Consider the following 19991-nt stretch of genomic DNA (forward strand, 5'->3'; position numbering starts at 1 on the left):
TTTCTCTAGGAATAACATTTTGACAAAATTTTCTATAGAAATAAAATTTCCAAAAAATTTTCTATAGAAATATTTTTTTTTTTTTGGAATAAAATGTTGACGACATTTTCTATAGAAATAAAATTTTGACAATATTTTCTCTAGGATAAAATATTGACAAAAATAATTATTGAAATAAAATACTGACAAATTTTTCTATAGAAATAAAACATTGACAAAATTTTCTATAGAAATAGAATTTTGACAAAATTTTCTATAGAAATAAAATTTTAACAAAATTTTCTATAGAAATAGCATTTTGACAAAATTTTCTATAGAAACATAATTTTGACAAAATTTTCTATAGAAATAAAATTTTGACAAAATTTCTATAGAAATAAAATTTTGACAAAATTTCTATAGAAATAAAATTTTGACAAAATTTTCTATAGAAATAAAATTTTGACAAAATTTTCCATGGAAATAAAATATTGAAACAATTTTCTATAGAAATAAAATTTTGACAAAATTTCCTATAGAAATAAAATTTTGAAAAATTTTTCTATAGCAATAAAATTTTGAAAAAATTTTCTATAGGACTAAATTTTCCATAGAAATAAAACATTGACTAAATTTTCTATAGAAATAAAATTTTGACAAAATTTTCTATAGAAATAAAATTTGGACTAAATTTTCTATAGGAATAAAATTTTGACAAAATTTTCTATAGAAATAAAATTTTGACAAAATTTTCTACAGAAATAAAGCGTTAACAAAATTTTCTATAAAAATGGACCCATCGTGGTGCAATGGCTAGCATTCCGGCCTTGCATACACAAGGTCGAGGGTTCGATTCCTGCTTCGACCGAACACCAAAAAGTTTTTCAGCGGTGGATTATCCCACCTCAGTAGTGCTGGTCACATTTCTGAGGGTTTCAAAGCTTCTGTAAGTGGTTTCACCGCAATGTGGAACGCCGTGCGGACTCGGCTATAAAAAGGAGGTCCCTTGTCATTGAGCTTAACATGGAATCGGGCAGCACTCAGTGATAAGAGAGAAGTTCACCTATGTGGTATCACAATGGACTGAACAGTCTAAGTGAGCCTGATACATCGGGCTGCCACCTAACCTAACCTTCTATAGAAATATAATTTTGACAAAATTTTCTATAGAAATCAAAAATTTTCTATAGAAATAAAATTGTGTGAAAATTTTCTCTAGGAATAAAGGTTTGTCAAAATTTTCCAAAGAAATAAAATATTGACAAAATTTTCTATAAAATTTTGACAAAATTTTCTATAGAAATAAAATGTTGAAAAAATTTTCGATAGAAATAAAATTTTGACAAAATTTTCTATAGAAATAAAATTTTGGGAAAATTTTCTATAGAAATAAGATTTTGACAAAATTTTCCATAGAAATAAAATATTAACAAAACTGTATATAGAAATAAAATTTTGAAAAAATTTTCTATAGAAATAAAATTTTGAAAAAAATTTTCTATACAAATAAAATTTAGACAAAATCTTCTGTAGAAATAAAATTTTGACAAAATTTTATATAGAAATAAGATTTTGAAAAAACTTTCTCTATAAATAAAATTTTGACAAAATTTTCTCTATGAATAAAATTTTGACAAAATTTTCTCTATGAATAAAATTTTGACAAAATTTTCTATACAAATAAAATTTTGACAAAATTTTCTATACAAATAAAATTTTGACAAAATTTTCTATACAAATAAAATTTAGACAAAATTTTCTATAGAAATAACATTTTGACAAAATTTTTCTATAGAAATAAAATTTTGAAAAAAATTTTCTATAAGAATAAAGTTTTGACAAAATTTTCCATAGAAATAAAACATTGACTAAATTTTCTATAGAAATAAAATTTTGACAAAATTTTCTATACAAATAAAATGTTGACAAAATTTTCTATACAAATAAAATTTTGAGAAAATTTTCTATAGAAATAAAATTTTGACAAAATTTTCTATAGAAATAAAATTTTGACAAAATTTACTGTAAAATAAAATTTTGAGAAAATTTTCGATAGAAATAAAATTTTGAGAAAATTTTCGATAGAAATAAAATTTTGAGAAAATTTTCGATAGAAATAAAATTTTGAGAAAATTTTCGATAGAATAAAATTTTGACAAAATTTTCTATAGAAATAAAATTTCGACAAAATTTTCTATAGAAATAAAGCAATGATATGCTAATCAATTTCCACGTGAAGTCGGTATATGCTACAGACATTTTCTTTCGTGTGTAATTGATGGTTAAATAAAGTAAAAGTGGTATTAAATATCTGAGTGTATGTGAGAGTTTAATTGAGCTGAGTACTCAAATTGATGTGCAGAGAAGAGAGCATATGCAGTTGATTATCGGAGATGGTACTGTGCAATATAGGTACAGTTTAGATTAGAATAACAGAACAAGATTCATATGGTTAATATAGGGAGTTTACATTTCAATTTAAACTCGCAAATGTCTGCTCTCATACTAAATAGTGTTATCAGTATTTTTGTATAGTTTGTAATTTTAGCTTATTGAATTTTTGGCTATTGAATCCATTTTCAAACCCAATTTGCAGTAAATGGTACAATTTGTGCAAAATTGCAGTGCTCATCTCTGATTATTGCTAGTAAAAAAAATTGTATATTAACGCCAGCGACTCTCCGCAATTCCTAATCAGTTCTAAACTGAAGATCTTCACATTGAGTCATATTGTGGAATATTAGAATGTCTTCCCGTGCAATGCCAGCAACTTTTACGAAAGATTTCCATGATGAAGAAGCTTGTTCAAAAATGAAATATAAAGTCTTTGGCCGCACCGGTTTGCAAATATCGAAAATAGCATTTGGTTGTGGTACTTTAAGTCCTCTATATGGGTAAGTTCATTAGATGTACATTTGTATATGTACGTATATACAGATATCATTTAATTTGCTATCAATATTTGCATACTCAAAATTATTGATATTCACAAACCACGGAAACAGCGATCTTGATGTGGAAGAGGCCATTGCAACAATACATAAGGCCTTAAAGATTGGTATAAATTATTTTGATACTGCTCCCTATTATGGTCAAGGACGTTCGGAGGAGATACTGGGCAAAGCCCTAAAAGATATACCACGCTCTTCGTATTATGTAGCAACAAAAGTGGGTCGTTATGAGAAAACCTATGAGGGAATGTTTGATTATTCCGCCAAAAAGACAAGAGCCAGTGTTGAGCGGAGTTTAGAGCTTTTGGGTTTGGAATATGTAGATGTTATACAGGTACTATAATTAATAATGTATAGCCATGATTAATTCTGAAATTTTGATTTAATTCGATTTTATTTAATTTTGTTTAGATACATGATATTGAATTTGTTAAGGATTTGGAAGTTGTTATTAATGAATGCTTACCTGAATTGGAAAAACTTGTTAAAGAGGGAAAAGCAAGATATATTGGTGTTTCCGGTTATCCATTAGATGTTCTTAAAGAATTTGTACAACGAACAGCTGGAAGAATAGATGTAAGTATTTTAGTATTTAGTATTCATTTCAAGTAAATCGGAGATGTTACGTATGCAGCACATACCAAATAAATCCTACACTGAAAAAATTGTATTAAGACAGAAAAAATGTAAGTAAATTTTTCTCATTTTAGAAAATTATGAATACAATTTATGTTAGATTTACTCATTTTATGAACTATTTGTTTGCGAATTTCGAATTAAGTACTTCATTTATGTAAACCTTTTTTCATTTTTATATCCTAAACCACATATGGTCAGGGTATAATAACTCTGATTTGCCAAAAAATGTGCCTACCAGAAATATTGATTTTAGATCCCATAAAATATATACCGATCGGCTCAGAATCTCCTCCTGAGTCGATCTAGCTCTTGGTGTCCGTCCGTCAGAAATGGTCTGTATCAAACTTTTTTAGGTTTGCGACTGTCGCAAAGTTGTAAACGTCGTAAACGTCACATACGCGTCGTTAATGTAGAAAAAGTAGCAAACGTCGCAATATCAAAATACTTCAGTCGCTTCATCTAGGAAGCGAATGATATGTGCGAAGAAATTTCAATTCTCAGGAATGTTCAAAAAATTATTAACGAGTTAAAAAAACTAGAGAATAGAGTTATTTCCATTGGTTCAGTAACATAAACATGACGGCCGGTACTCGCTCATAATTAACTTTTCACAAATTTCTGCAGAAACTGGAAGGAAGGAAAACTACTTAAGTCTTGCATAAGTGAATTGCTGTTTAGCGAGAATTTTATAAAATCACTCTTTGGCTTATTAGAGCCAATTGCCAAGCTAATTAAAAATTGCCAAAGTTGTAGCCAGTCATTCGCTGATGCAACTAAAATTTGGATAGAAATTATGGACCACGCAAACCAAGAATAGTTTGCAATATTTATAAAGCATTTTTTGCATCCTTCACGCAGAGAAGAAACATGATTGTAACAATCGTATTCGAAGAGCAAAATAATATGATAGTAGCTATTTTTGCGGCGACCATGTAACATTTTCACCTGCAACCATGTTGGCTCAGTGAACATGGTTCTAAGAAAAATAAAATTGTCCTCATCTATAATGTTATTATATTGATACAAATAATTTTGTTTGAATCAAAAGAAAATGGTCACGATCTAAAATGTTATGGTATTCGTCAAAAATGGGTTTCTTCCCGTTAAAAGAACATGGTCACAATCTAAAATGTTTTGATCTTTATGAAAAAAAAACTTTTTTCGTCGTCGAAAAAAGGACGCCACTTGAGAAAAGAAAACACAAAATTAATTTTATTTATTGGTTTTTATTTATTTATAAATTAAATCATGGTTTATTTGTATTTATAATGTCGTGCAAGCAAACATCATATATTTTTACACACTCTATTTTGGTTCAATTTCAATAATAAGAAATCATTCAATATTTACTTGTGCCCATCAAATGTACCAACGCAGACATCAGGTAACTACAAATAAAAATAAATTATACCATATATCAAAAATGCAGAACAAAAACCAGGTACATTTTTTTCAATTACACTTTTCTTTTTTGTATTCACATAAAACCACGTGCCACTTCTGAATAAATAAATAAACACAAAACACAGTAATTCCCTATTCTCCGTCCATTCCAAGAAACAATCAACACACGACTCACACGCAAAATGAAAATCGTGTGTACCTGTCAATGTTTTTTATAAAATTCTTTTCGCTGCAAAAAAATTGAAAAATTAAATGGTCACAAAAACAATGTACATGATCTTTATGGTCATATAATGGTTCTAGACATGTCTATACGTAACCTATAAAAATACTTTTTTCCCTGCCAAAAAAGTAAAAAAATTGAATCGTCAGTTACATGATTTTCCGCACCATGTACTGGTCTCAAATTCTATCATTTAAATAATAGGACATGTTTGCGGTATCTGGGAACCATTTAAATGCTTATTGCCACCATATATTTTTCTCCATTCGAAAATTATTTTTAAAAAGACATGGTACATGGTTTCGCGACAATTAGATACTCTAGATAAGCATTAAATGTATGCGGCAACCATGTCCAAACATGTTTTTTCTGTGCGTGTTTTTATCGGGGAGCCTATCTAAATTAAATTAAAAACAAGTAAGGAAAGTCTAAAGTCGGGCGGGGCCGACTATATTATACCCTGCACCACTTTGTAGATCTAAATTTTCGATACCATATCACATCCGTCAAATGTGTTGGGGGCTATATAAAGGTTTGTCCCAAATACATACATTTAAATATCACTCGATCTGGACAGAATTTGATAGACTTCTACAAAATCTATAGACTCAAAATTTAAGTCGGCTAATGCACTAGAGTGGCACACTATGTTAGTACAAAATATGGGAAACATTTAAATCTGAAGCAATTTTAAGGAAACTTCGCAAAAGTTTATTTTTGATTTATTGCTCGATATATATGTATTAGAAGTTTAGGAAAATTAGAGTCATTTTTACAACTTTTCGACTAAGCAGTGGCGATTTTACAAGGAAAATGTTGGTATTTGACCATTTTTGTCGAAATCAGAAAAACATATATATGGGAGCTATATGTACATCTGAACCGATTTCAACCAAATTTGGCACGCATAGCTACAATGCTAATTCTACTCCCTGTGCAAAATTTCAAGTAAATCGGAGCAAAAAATTGGCCTCTGTGGTCATATGAGTGTAAATCGGGCGAAAGCTATATATGGGAGCTATATATAAATCTGAACCGATTTCAACCAAATTTGGCACGCATAGCTACAATGCCAGTTCTACTCCCTGTGCAAAATTTCAATTAAATCGGAGTAAAAGATTAGCCACTGTGGTCATATGGGTGTAAATCGGGCGAACGATATATTTGGGAGCTATATCTAAACCTGACCGATTTCAATAAAATTTGGCACACTTGACTACACTACTAATTGTGCTCCTAGTGCAAAATTTCAAGCAAATTGGGGTAAAACTCTGGCTTCTGGGACCGTATTAGTCCATATCTGGCGAAAGATATATATGGGAGCTATATCTAAATCTGAACCGATTTCAATAAAATTTGGCACACTTAACTATAGTACTAATTGTGCTTCTTGTGCAAAATTTTAAGCAAATTGAGCTAAAACTCTGGCTTCTGGGGCCATATAAGTGCATATCGGGTGAAATATATATATGGCAGCTACATCTAAATCTGAACCGATTTCTTCCAAAATCAATAGGGTTCTATTCTAACCCAAAACACATACTTGTGCCAAATTTGAAGTCGATTGGACTAAAACTGCGACCTAGACTTTGATTACAAAAATGTGTTCACGGACAGACGGACATGGCTATATAGACTCAGGAGCCCACCCTGAGCATTTTTGCCAAAGACACCATGTGCTTATCTCGTCTCCTTCTGGGTGTTGCAAACATATGCACTAACTTATAATACCCTGTTCCACAGTGTGGCGCAGGGTATAAACAGGGTTGGCCTGTCACAAACTGTGACTTTTGCGACATACATTTGCGACGGTATAATACGTATGTCGCAAAAGTCGTGAACCTACTGTAGAAAACCAAATTTTGAACAGAAGAAATCCTGAACATTTTTTAATTTAGTTTGACAGCATTCGCTGTGAGTTTCTGCAGAAATTTGTGAAAGTTTTCTCATGGTCAAGCCTATTTTGGTGAGTTGGTGAGTGTGCAAAATACCTTGGGGTTATATTGGACAGGAGACTGAACTTAAAGCTAAGAAAGGAGGAGAAAATCCACGGTTACCCTGTACTCGTGCAAAAGGCAATAGGGAAAATGTGGGGACTAAAACCGAAAATTATGAACATTCCTAAGAAATGAAACTTCTTCGCACATACCATCGTCTTGGATATCATCGAATTCGCTGCCTAGCTGACGCGACTAAAGTATTTTCAGTTTGCGACTTTTGTTACTTTTTCTACATTTACGACGCGTATGTGACGTTTACGACGTTTACAACTTTGCGACAGTCGCAAACCTTAAAAAGTTTGATACAGACCATCTCTGGGTATAAATATTCACAATTTCTTTAATTCAAAATTAGGTTAACGATTTTTGCGACATACGTATTGTACCGTCGTAACCCTATGTCGGAAAAGTCACAGTTTGCGACAGGCCAACCCTGCCGTCTGTCCATGTATTTGTTGTTCGAAGGATTCCGGTCGCAATTATTAACCGATTTTGATGAAATTTGGTATATGGCGTTTTCTTGGCACAATGACGAACGCTATTGAATTTGGAAAAAATCGGATCAAATTTAGTTATAGCTCCCATATATATGTATCGCCCGATTTCGATAAATGGGGTCAGATTGCGCATATTTAATAACCGCTCAGCGTCAAATTTGCCACAAAGTAATCTTCATCGAAATCGGTTCAGATTTAGATATAGTTCCCATATATATGTATCGCCCGATTTTTCCAAATTTGGCCATAAGTACCTTATTTATCAACCGATCTTACTCAAAGTTGGCCAAATCTAATTTTCTATAGTACTGCAAAAAATCGTGGAAATTGGTTCAGATTTAGATATAGCTCCCACATATATGTAGCGCCCGATTTTCAAAAATTTACCCGTAATAACTTTATGTCTGACCATAATAGCCTTATTTATTAATCGATCAAATTTAGAACAAAGTAACCTACTGTGGTATCGACCAAACCTTCAAAATATCGTCCAAATCGGTTCAGATTTAGATATAGCTCCCATATATACCATGTATGGTATGTAGAGCCTGATTTTGAAAAATTGCCCCTAATAAACTTATTTTTGACCATAGTGGCCTCATTTATTAACCGATCTTACTCAAATTCAGCTTAAGGTAATCTTCTGTAATATCATCCAAACCTGCAAAATATCATCATATCAAATCCGTTCAGATTTAGATATAGCTCCCATATATATTCATCGCTCGATTTTCCCAAATTTGGTCATAATACTTTTATTTATTAACCAATGTTATTCAAATTTCAAATTTTAAGGTATTAGCCGATCGTAACTAGGCTTCCATGTAGCTCTTACATAAATGTATTTCCCAAAATTCGTCAATATGGATTTATTACCCACACTAATTGAGCGATTTCCTCTTTTATAATAAAGGACTCAATATTAGTGACATACTAACTCTGTAGGTGCTGAATCAACTATAGCTATTAATATCAGACATTTCTGTTTTGTTTGTGATAAAACTCCCATAAACATGTACCCCTTAATGTTCTCAAATATGGAAATGCAGTTTATCTGCCAAACCTATACCATTGGGTATGATATAGTCTGCCCCGCCCGACTTTCTACTTTACTTACTTGTTTAGTTAATGTCATTAAAGTAATCAAAAAAAATTTAAAATTTAAATCGGATATAGACATTTTTGTTAACGTTTTTCTGGAGGTATATACATTTTTAATCAAAGACGAATTATTCCTAATACACCATTATCCGAAAAAAAACCCATGTTGGACTTGATGTTCAAGTCATGTTAAAAATCTTTTGGATACGAAATTTGTTCCCTTATTTTTATTGTTTTCTTCTTCTTCTTCTTTACCTTCAAGGTTGTTTTATCCTATGCTCGCAACACACTAATCGATGATACCCTAAAATCTTACATCGACTTCTTCCAAAGCGAAAATTTGGGCATAGTTTGTGCCAGTGGTCACGCTCTTGGCCTTCTAACAAATACCGGTCCACAGTCTTGGCATCCAGCTGATGATGACTTAAAACAATTATGCCGGAAGTCTGCAAATATCTGTAAAGAGGCTAATGTCGAACTTGGTAAACTGGCCATGTATCACTTTCTGCAACTGGATGGACCAACTACTTTCCTTGTTGGCATGCAAACCCGTCAGCTCCTAGACATGAATTTAGATGCCTTTTACAATGGCCTAAGCAAAAAGGAACAGGAAGTCTTGCAACTTTTAAAAGATACGTAAGTCTACCATATATAGGAGTAGGTATAATAAAAGTGTGTAAGTCATATCCATGTAACTGGTTCATTATCGTTCACCAAACCATTCCACCAGACCACTACTCTAGTCAATTCCAGGCAATTGTCTAATGACCATATTTAAAATGGTAGAAAAAAACTGAAATTGTGCAATTCGGGTACCATGTAAACGTGTTGTCAGGAAGATGAACAAGTCCACATATATGGTTACCAGTTAACAGAGTCTAATGGCAGTGATGGTGGTATTGTATGTTGACCATTGCATAATGTGTGTCGTTTGTCATTAAAATTTGTTCACTATGCAATTGTTTGGCACATGCCATTAACTCTGTAATATGGGTGAAGTGGACAAATTAATGAATTTAATCATATTAAAATGATTTGTAAAAATTTTTCGTTGAAATCAAATATTTGGTGTTTATGATTTACAACTTCATAAAAATTATTTTACCAGAGTAATAGGATATAATTGTACACCCAAACAAAAAAAGTTTGGAAAACGGTTATCGGAAATGGTTCCCTTGTTTATATTACAAAATTTATATTTTTCAGTAATAAAATACTAAAGTGGTTTCTTTTCATTAAACATATGTTCTTTAAATTGGCTTGTGTTCGCCCAAATATGTTGCCTATAAATATAACTGCTTGGCTGTATGTTTTTTCTTACAAACTGTGGGGTACTCGGATCGACTCTCCGTTTGGACGAAAAATAGAATTTGAAAAGTTATAAAATTGAATATTTGCTTTACAGAAAAAAAGGACTGTGTGTATGTAGCCAGAAAATTTAAAAACAAAAAAACATTTTTTTGAGATGGTCTTTACTAAATTGTTTTCACATCCTTTAAAGGGGCCAATGTTTATTACAAATAGTCTAAGTTTTTTTTTCCAAACCAACTTCCTTACAGAAAAAAGCAAATGGCAAATGATGGTTCTTTGCCTGGTAGGAAAAAAATATTTTGTTTTGGGCGTATATTAGATACGTCATAAAGTTTAATTTATTTTCGTCAAAATTATATTTTCATGTGCAATAGGTTAGGTTAGGTGGCAGCCCGATGTATCAGGCTCTCTTAGACTATTCAGTCCATTGTGATACCACATTGGTGAACTTCTCTCTTATCACTGAGTGCTGCCCGATTCCATATTAAGCCCAATGACAAGGGACCTCCAATGTTGAGTACAAATTTTTCCAATTAAAATTTTAATTGAGTTTTAAAACATTTAATTTAAATTTAATTGATTCAACAATTTTTTTAATTGAAACAGAAATCAATCACAAAAATTAATAGTATCAATTAATTTTTTAATTGATACTATTATTTCTGTGATTGAAGACATTTAAATTAAAAAATTAATTGGATCAATTAATTTCATGATTGAATCAGAATTTTTTTTTGTGTGTATGCGATTTGGAGAGTTAACCCACCAGGAAAGTAGAAATATAGGATAATTAAAAACAAAAAACAAGTGAGTAAAGTAAAAAATCGGGCGGGGCCGACTATATCATACCCTAAACCACACCTACTAAATTAGTAAACATTGTTTGTGGGGTATCAATGGTAAAGGTTTGGGAAATAAACCGCATTTTCATACACAGAAAAAAATATCACCAAAATATTTCCAATTAAAAAGTTAATTGAAGTTGAAAAAATTTTCAATTAATAAATCAATTGATACAATTAACTTTTTAATCATGATAGAAACATTAAGTTAATTAAGTCAATGATTGAAAATTTTAAATTTTTTAATTAAAAAATTAATTGATACTATTAACTTTTCAATCAAATTCGGAAGACTAATTCAGTTAAAAAAAGTGCTGATTTTTTTTTTTTTAAATTTTAATTAAAAATGTATTTCAAACAATCATTTCCAATCCAAATAAAAACTCTAAGCCAATTCAGAAAGTAATTAAAAATAGTTACCTTTTTTAATTAATAAATTAATTGAGTTTTGCAATCAACATCAATTAAATTTTTAATTGAACCAATTAAAAAATTAATTGAAATTTGCTAAAAAAAATCAATTAATTTTTTAATCAAGAATTTTTTCTATGCCCAATTAAAACTGTGATTGATACTATCATTTTCGTGATTGACATTTCAATTAAAAAATAATTGGATCAATTAATTTGGTGATTTAAACTAAAACATAATAATTTATAGGGATTGAAATAAAGTTAAATTGGCTTGAATACCCTGGTGGGCTCACATTATTTTGAGTTTGTTTAATTTCGCCGTTTGTCCGAACGAAAATCCAACGTTTTGTAAGCAAACACACTATCCACTGAGCCATGTAGCACTTATTAGCGTCAACAATCAACGCACACAGCCAAGTAACTATATTTGTAGAATTAATTGCAGAGCTCTTGCAAGCTGATTTAAAGAAACTTCATTTCAAGAAAACAAACCGCTACAAATGCAAACGTCAGATGCTCCTTTGCACACAAAAAATGTATCAAATACATCTTTTTGGTAGTAAAAAAAAATGTATTAAAGTAATTTTACATATTTTCCAAAAATGTGTTTTTGCATTTGAAAATTCTAGATATAAAACTGTAATTGAAGGAAAGAAAATATACTTTGCCCCGGAAAGAAATTTTAAACAAACTAAATTCCCCTTTCTTATAAAGTATTTCCTTTAAGAGTATGTTATATAAAAATAATATGCATTTAATACTAGCGACGCCGTCTATGTGTCAGACAGGGGACTTATCAGCCAACCTGTTAAATAAATCCGAATTTTTGACTATCCGTTCACAAATTTGGATCTCAAAATTGACCCCTTTAGATATAAGCTGATATACACAGATATGATGAGATTATAATTAGACATTATTATATATATAACCATATATGACCAGATCTAACATCAGATCCAACTATATATAGGGATAGATATAATTGTATCTACACAGAAAAAAATTTCACGAAAATTTTTCCAATTAAAATTTTAATCGAGTTTTAAAATATATTCAATTAAAAATTTAATTGATTCAACAAATTTTTTAATTGAAACAAAAATCAATCACAAAAATTAATAGTATCAATTAATTTTTTAATTGGATCAATTAATTTTTTAATTAACCTTCAATTAATTTTTTAATTGATACTATCATTTCTGTGATTGAAGACATTTCAATTAAAAACTTAATTGGATCAATTAATTTCGTGATTGAACCAGAAAAAATTTTTTTGTGTGTAAGACATTAGATCTAGACCAATATTGAGATCTGATCAAATGTATTTCCATAGTAATTAGATATGATTAGATCTTACCATTTTTCGTACACACAAAAAAATTTCACGAAAATTTTTCCATTTAAAATTTTAATTGAGTTTTAAAAAATATTCAATTAAAAATTTAATTGATTCAACAAATTTTTTAATTGAAACAAAAATCAATCACAAAAATAACAGTATCAATTAATTTTTTAATTGGATCAATTAACTTTTTAACTGACCTTCAATTAATTTTTTAATTGATGCTATCATTTCTGTGATTGAAGACATTTCAATTAAAAATTAATTGGATCAATTAATTTCGTGATTGAATCAGAATTTTTTTGTGTATATATTGATATCTAATCGTATTAGATTAGATATCTCAATTTTTACTCGGATATGATTTCAATTTATCTTTCTTATTTTTTTTTTCTAAAGGATATATTTTAGTATCAAAAGATAACTTTGGTTGTCAAAAATTTCGTTCTTCAGAAAATAAAACTATTTTTTCAGTGTATGTTATATTCTTTAACACCAAATATAATTAAATTTAATCCAGACAATGCAGCAATTATCTCTCATCAGTTTTATTTTCTTTAAAAGAATCTTTATTTGTCTAAAATGTCGTTCCCCCACAAAAGAAAATTCTTCTTTCAGTGTACAGACCAGGCAGCAAGTTTTCCAATAGATTGTTGCAGCAACATGCCTAATCTCTGATATTTTAATCGCCTTGTTTCATGTTGTTTATTGCGTTAAATTTCTTGCCAGTTTTCATTAACATCCATTACTTTCATATTTCATTATCACTATCTGATATTGAATTAATATGAGTTAAGAAATGAGAAAATTCAAAACAAGTAGATGTGTTCGGTTTTAAAAATATTTAAAAATATTTTTCCTTCTTTTTCATACTACATTTTAATATCATCATCTTTGGATATGAAGAGTCTTTACCAAATCACTCAACTGGGAGGGCATTGAACTTGAACATTACTGGGCTGCCATGAGTAAGAAGAAGACGAAATAATAATTTTAAATCGATTTTCCGGATTTTTAAGGCATATTCACTTACATTTAATAGATATCTTAATGTAATATTAATTTGTAATGTATATGCAATTTATTCATATTTGTAATTTTTTTTTATGATTTTAATAAATTATTTAAAAAAAATTAAAAGAAAGAAGCTTTTTATTAAATAGGCTTGGGCAAAAAAATAGGATCACAATAAACATAAAAATAATAAAAATAATATAGTGATTCGACTTAAAATTAGGTATCCTGAAATAAAAGAAAATTTTGTTTGACTAAGGTCAACTTGCCTTTAATATGTTAATTCTGAAAAAATCTTCAAAATTAATGAAATCGCCTTTAATTTTTTTTCAATTTTTCCATCTTCAATATAAAGCAATAAAACGTTTAAAATTCGATTCAATTCGGGCTCACTTAGACTATTCAGTGCATTGTGATATAAGGCCTTTAATATTGAAGCTATCATGCTGCCCTCTTCTTTTGTCTGCAGGCAGTTCATGTTCGAAAATGTATAGGTCCATGTTTAGATACAGTCATCATCTCCCGGTTTGACTTCTTGGGCATATAGAAGTCGATAATTTTATCTAATTTGCTTGAAATTGGAAATCTAAAGGTAAATTAGGTCCATAAACAGATATTCCAAATTTGATATATAATTTTTTTTAGACCGACCAACAGTGGTTCCAAATCTTTTTTGTTTTTAAATAATTTTGCAACTTTTGAATGGATAGACATTAACATATTTTTTTGTCCTCTAGCTTTGCAATTTTATGGGTCCCTAGCACGGTTGCCACTCGAGCCAAAAATAATAAAAAAAATTGAAGAAAATTTTACCAAAAAAAAAATTGTTTTACAGAGTTTGATCAAATTGTTGTGGTTATTATGGATTTTCTTCAAAAGAAGTGTTTTATTATTTTAATAGTATGGTCTAAAAAAAATTAAAATTTTATTTCTATAAAAAATTTTGTCAAAATTTTATTTATGTTTAACGTTTAAAATTCGATTTAATCCGGGCTCACTTAGACTATTCAGTGCATTGTGATATAAGGCCTTTAATATTGAAGCTATCATGCTGCCCTCTTCTTTTGTCTGCAGGCAGTTCATGTTCGAAAATGTATAGGTCCATGTTTAGATACAGTCCTCATCTCCCGGTTTGATTTCTTGGGCATGTAGAAGTCGATAATTTTATCTAATTTGCTTGAAATTGGAAATCTAAAGGTAAATTAGGTCCATATACAGATATTCCAAAATTGATATATAATTTTTTTTAGACCGACCAACAGTGGTTCCAAATCTTTTTTGTTTTTAAATAATTTTGCAACTTTTGAATGGATAGACATTAACATATTTTTTTTTGTCCTCTAGCTTTGCAATTTTATGGGTCCCTAGCACGGTTGCCACTCGAGCCAAAAATAATAAAAAAAATTGAAGAAAATTTTACCAAATAAATATTGTTTTACAGAGTTTGATCAAATTGTTGTGGTTATTATGGATTTTTCTTCAAAAGAAGTGTTTTATTATTTTCATGACCACCCCCAAAAAATTGAAAAATCCACCCAAAACCTAAAAAAAATGAAATTTTTATATGAAAAACTTCTTCTAAACTAAGCGTCCTAGAGCGAATTCTTTAATTCGTGACCACCCCAAAAAAATGAAAAATCCACCCAAAACCTAAAAAAATTGAAATTTTTATATGAAAAACTTCTTTTGCCCATATCTCCTAAACTAAGCGTCCTAGAGCGAAAAGGACTTTAATTCGTTACCACCCCCAAAAAATTGAAAAATCCACCCAAAACCTAAAAAAAAAATGAAATTTTTATATGAAAAACTTCTTTTGCCCATATCTCCTAAACTAAGCGTCCTAGAGCGAAAAGGACTTTAATTCGTGACCACCCCCAAAAAATTGAAAAATCCACCCAAAACCTAAAAAAATTGAAATTTTTATATGAAAAACTTCTTTTGTCCATATCTCCTAAACTAAGCGTCCTAGAGCGAAAATGACTTTAATTCGTGACCACCCCAAAAAATTGAAAAATCCACCCAAAACCTAAAAAAAATTGAAATTTTTATATGAAAAACTTCTTTTGCCCATATCTCCTAAACTAAGCGTCCTAGAGCGAAAAGGACTTTTAATTTTATTTCTATAGAAAATTTTGTCAAAATTTAATTTTATAGAAAATTTTCTAAAAATTGTATTTCTATAGAAAATTTTCACAAAAATTTATTTCTATAGAAAATTTTCTAAAAATGTATATCTATAGAAAATTTTCACAAATTTTTATTTCTATAAACAATTTTCTCAAAAATTTATTTCTATAGAACCAACAGTACCAACCGTTGACCCTAGTCCATTCCCTACAAAGAAGATCGCATGCGTGTGCGAATATCTCGAATAGTTCGCGAGTTATGGTGCTTACATTTTTTTTATTTTCAGTATTTTGGATGTAGAAGGACCGATAGAAGGAAGAATATTTCCATAACAACATACCTTATGTGCTTTCCATTAAAATTTGTAGACTCCACAGTTTGGAATCGTTTCTGTCATAATATTTTTTTTTCTCGACTTCTCTTTTTCTTTCTAGATTTGAAGCAAATCAATGTAAAACTCTAGCTTTTGCGGCCATACAATTGCAGTAACATCACACAAAAAAAAATATCACAAAAATTTTTCTAATTAAAATTTTAATTGAATTTTATAAAATATTGAAAAAAAATTAATTGATTCAACAAATTTTTTAATTGAAACAAAAATCAATCACAAAAATTAATTGTATAAATTATTTTTTCAATTAGAACAATTAATTTTTTAATTGACTTTGGTGATTGATACTATAATATCTGTGATCAATTAATTTTGTGTTTCAAGACAAAGAATATTTTTTTGTGTGGACATTTTTTCAGTATCTTATATGGCCCCAGAACTACTGGGCCATCTCCCGATTTGAATTCTTGAGAGCTGGCAGCCGCAATTTTTATCCGATTCGTTTGAAATTTGAAGTCTAGAGGTATTTTGCGTCCATAAAGAGATATGCCAATTTGGCGCATTTCGGGTCATGTTTTGAAATATCCCACATATAGACCGATCTCCCGATTTGTATTTTTTGGGGGGCTTGGCAGTCACAACACCCGATTTGACTTCTTGTAAAAGTTGCATATTAAACTTCGGAAAACGTACCATTTTAACCGAGAGAGGGGTATGTTTCGTCGAATTCACAAATAGAAGAAAAATAAAATTATTGTATCTTATGGTGGTGGGTATTTGAAATTCGGCTCTTCCGAACTTTGGAAGCATATACTTTTTTTTGAGATTGACCTCAGTTCAATAGAAAGTTCTTTTGTGTAAAGATCATCAAAATTCATCTTCTATGGTGAGTAAAACCACACATTCACATTTTAAAGACAAGAATTCATTGGGCTCAATACAATATTTTGTTTCAGGGGAAATGATCCAGTTTTGCACGACTTCCGGATCACAAGTTGTGAATCCAAACTACTTTTTTGGAAGCTGTTTTCTTGCTGGAGGTTTTAATTAATTAATTTCTTAAAAATGAAACGAATGAGTTAATAATGCTTTAATTTCGTTGTTATGGTTATAATTCGAATGGAATAAAGTGATCCACTTCCGTCCAGTACCGCCATGCGATATGATCAAATAATGATGCCAAAAACAAAACCACAATGCTCAAGAAAAGTTGTTTCGGAAGTGAATTGGATATTTGTTTTGGGGGGTAACAAATTTGTGCTTGGTGGTTACCAACCATTAAATGCGGAAAACTCTTCATAATTGTTCCGTTTTATTTTTCCTTTCTTTGTACCATACTTTCCCATGTATTTGCGATCGTACTCGCTGAGAGCTATAGGTGTTTCGAGTATCTACCAGAGTGTGTGTATGTATTAGTGTGTTGTCTTACATTTCCCGATGCAACAGCATTATAATGCTCCAATCGTAAATACAACTCTAATAATTGCGTATCATTTACAGGGAGCACGTACAAAAACAAAATATTGTCTATATTGATGTGGCCTTTAGGCCGGCTTTTATTAAACGCTAAGAGCAACTGCAGTAGAAATAAATTATTGCGAATACTCTAATCATATGTAACTGCAACACTCGCATATGCAACCATCAGGATTATAACAAATTGAGTTATTAGGTAGTTAAGGGGCCTTTTTTGTTCGATACATTACATCTATCACGAGAGAACAAGAACAAAAAGAAAAAAACTCTTATTGATCGCTAAGAGAAACTTTACTTGAAATATATTATTGCAAATGCTCGAATCATATGTAACTGCAATATTCACATATGCAACCATCAGGAGTATAAGACTGTACTTAAGGGGTCTTTTTCCTTCACAGAAAAATATGTACAGAATTAAGATAACAATTTAAGAAAATCGGAGATCATAACGGCGAATTCGAGATCCTAATGAATTAACGGAGGATATCAGTACATATGAGTGATATATCAAAAAATGGACGGAAGCATGTATTACATATGTTTAAACAGGGTCGCATATATGTATTGCAACCCACTCCATGTTGATATCATTTCTAAACCACTCGTATGACAGCTAACAAATTTATTCCAGTGATAGTTCATTTTATTGTTTACAAGCTAAAAAAGCTGTTTGATCTATTGCATTCAAAAGTTATTCGAGAATAATGAGATTGTTTTATACTTATGTTAGGTTAGGTTAGTTTAAAGAGGCAGCCCGATTAGATTCATGCTCACTTAGACTATTCAGTCCATTGTGATATTGTTTTATACTTGGCTCTAGCATTTAAATGGGAATAAATATTTTGTTTCTCGAACAGTTGCTCGTTACCATGATACTGGAAGTGCAGAAGTTCACGCCGCAGTGATAAAAATTTACCCGTGAGCTGAAAAATATAGCGTATTAAAAACCAAGGTTGACTAAAACCGTTGAAGTTACAAAAAATGTGAAGCTCACCGTTGTAGTTAGACTGGAAAGCGGCAAGGAGTTGCTTAGCTTGCACAAAAGTGGCCAGTAGTGGGTTTTCATTCCAAATCGGGCAATTTTTTTGAATAAATGATCGGGTTTGCATGCCAAAAAAGTCTGCTGCCTCTGATTAGGCACCAGAACTTAAGCGGCGGCAATGGCATGGGCCGCCGTAATGGCCGATTGTCACTCCCCGATCCATCGACCGTGGGGTCAATATAAATGCCAAATATGGGGAAAATGTCCTAAAGTCAGAAGCCCTGGGCAGACAAATATATAGGCCTCAGACCATGGACATTCCAACAGGACTTAGCACCATCGCACACAGCACGCGTTTACCAGAATTGGTTTACAATTTCTATTGCACAATAGACCGTTTTTAAACGGGCTAACTATAATTTAAATTGTAAAATTATATATTTATACCATCCATAACCCAAAGAAAAAATACTTTCCTACACCGAAAAAAAGTGAACTGTTTTATAGGAAGAATGAACTACCACGCACGAAAATTGAACTAAATTTTACTCCACATTTTAGATTTCTATAAAGAGTTGTTAAAACCAGGAAGTTTTAATGCCCTGTTGTACTTTTTAACTGCAGTTCAAGAAATTACATCATATCATAGAAGAAAAAATGAACTAAAAGTAAAGAATAAAATCATTGGCGCTAAATCATGACCATTTTAACCATACAGTAGTTCATTCTTACTATTTTTGGGAATCGTACGAAAATTTTCACTTGTTTTAGTTCATACTGAACTTATGTGTACGGTCATTGAACTTTATACTTACGTTTAGTTCATAAAATTTTTGAGACATACTTAAAAAAAGTAAGATTTCATTAAGCTGTGGAAAATTTCGATAAAAATAATAAAATTTAACTACAAGCAAATAATTTTTTTCCAATAAAAATAAGTTAAATTTAGCGTTAGTTTAACTACGGAAATTTTTTGCTGTGTACGGAACAAAATTTTAGGCAAAAGATATTCCATATTGTTATTAAGTATTTTCTTAACCCTGGAAAGTCATCCTTATTTTTGTACACTAAAGTCATCCTCCGTCATTTTGACCACGGCTTATTTCAAGACGCTATAATTTGCATCGTGAGCAAAAATGTGAAGCAAAATTGAGTTTATTTCCTTATTCAATTTGTTTTTAATTAGTATAAGACAAAAATTCATAAAGTGGTTGTATTGGTATAACTTAAATATATCATTTCCCAATCGACCAAAATGCATTTTAAATCGAAAATGAAATCACGCGTCGTCATTTTGACGAAGGATGACTGTCCAGGGTTAAGAGCCTGAACCTGAATTTATGACAAGAG

The 19991-nt window shown here is 30.4% G+C and overlaps 1 protein-coding gene across 1 annotated transcript; it reads left to right on the forward strand.

Moving 5' to 3' along the window:
* Positions 1-2664: 2664 nt before the first annotated feature.
* On the forward strand, positions 2665-13852 carry LOC142220870 (uncharacterized). The gene is made up of 5 exons (XM_075290251.1): positions 2665-2873; positions 2985-3264; positions 3342-3506; positions 9057-9430; positions 13612-13852. Exons 1-5 carry the CDS (start codon positions 2725-2727, stop codon positions 13691-13693), a joined length of 1050 nt encoding a protein of 349 aa, XP_075146366.1. The 5' UTR covers positions 2665-2724; the 3' UTR covers positions 13694-13852.
* The last annotated feature ends 6139 nt before the right edge of the window (positions 13853-19991 follow it).

The sequence above is a fragment of the Haematobia irritans genome, chromosome 1, assembly GCF_050003625.1.
Source record: "Haematobia irritans isolate KBUSLIRL chromosome 1, ASM5000362v1, whole genome shotgun sequence".
Classification (NCBI taxonomy): Eukaryota; Metazoa; Arthropoda; class Insecta; order Diptera; family Muscidae; genus Haematobia; species Haematobia irritans.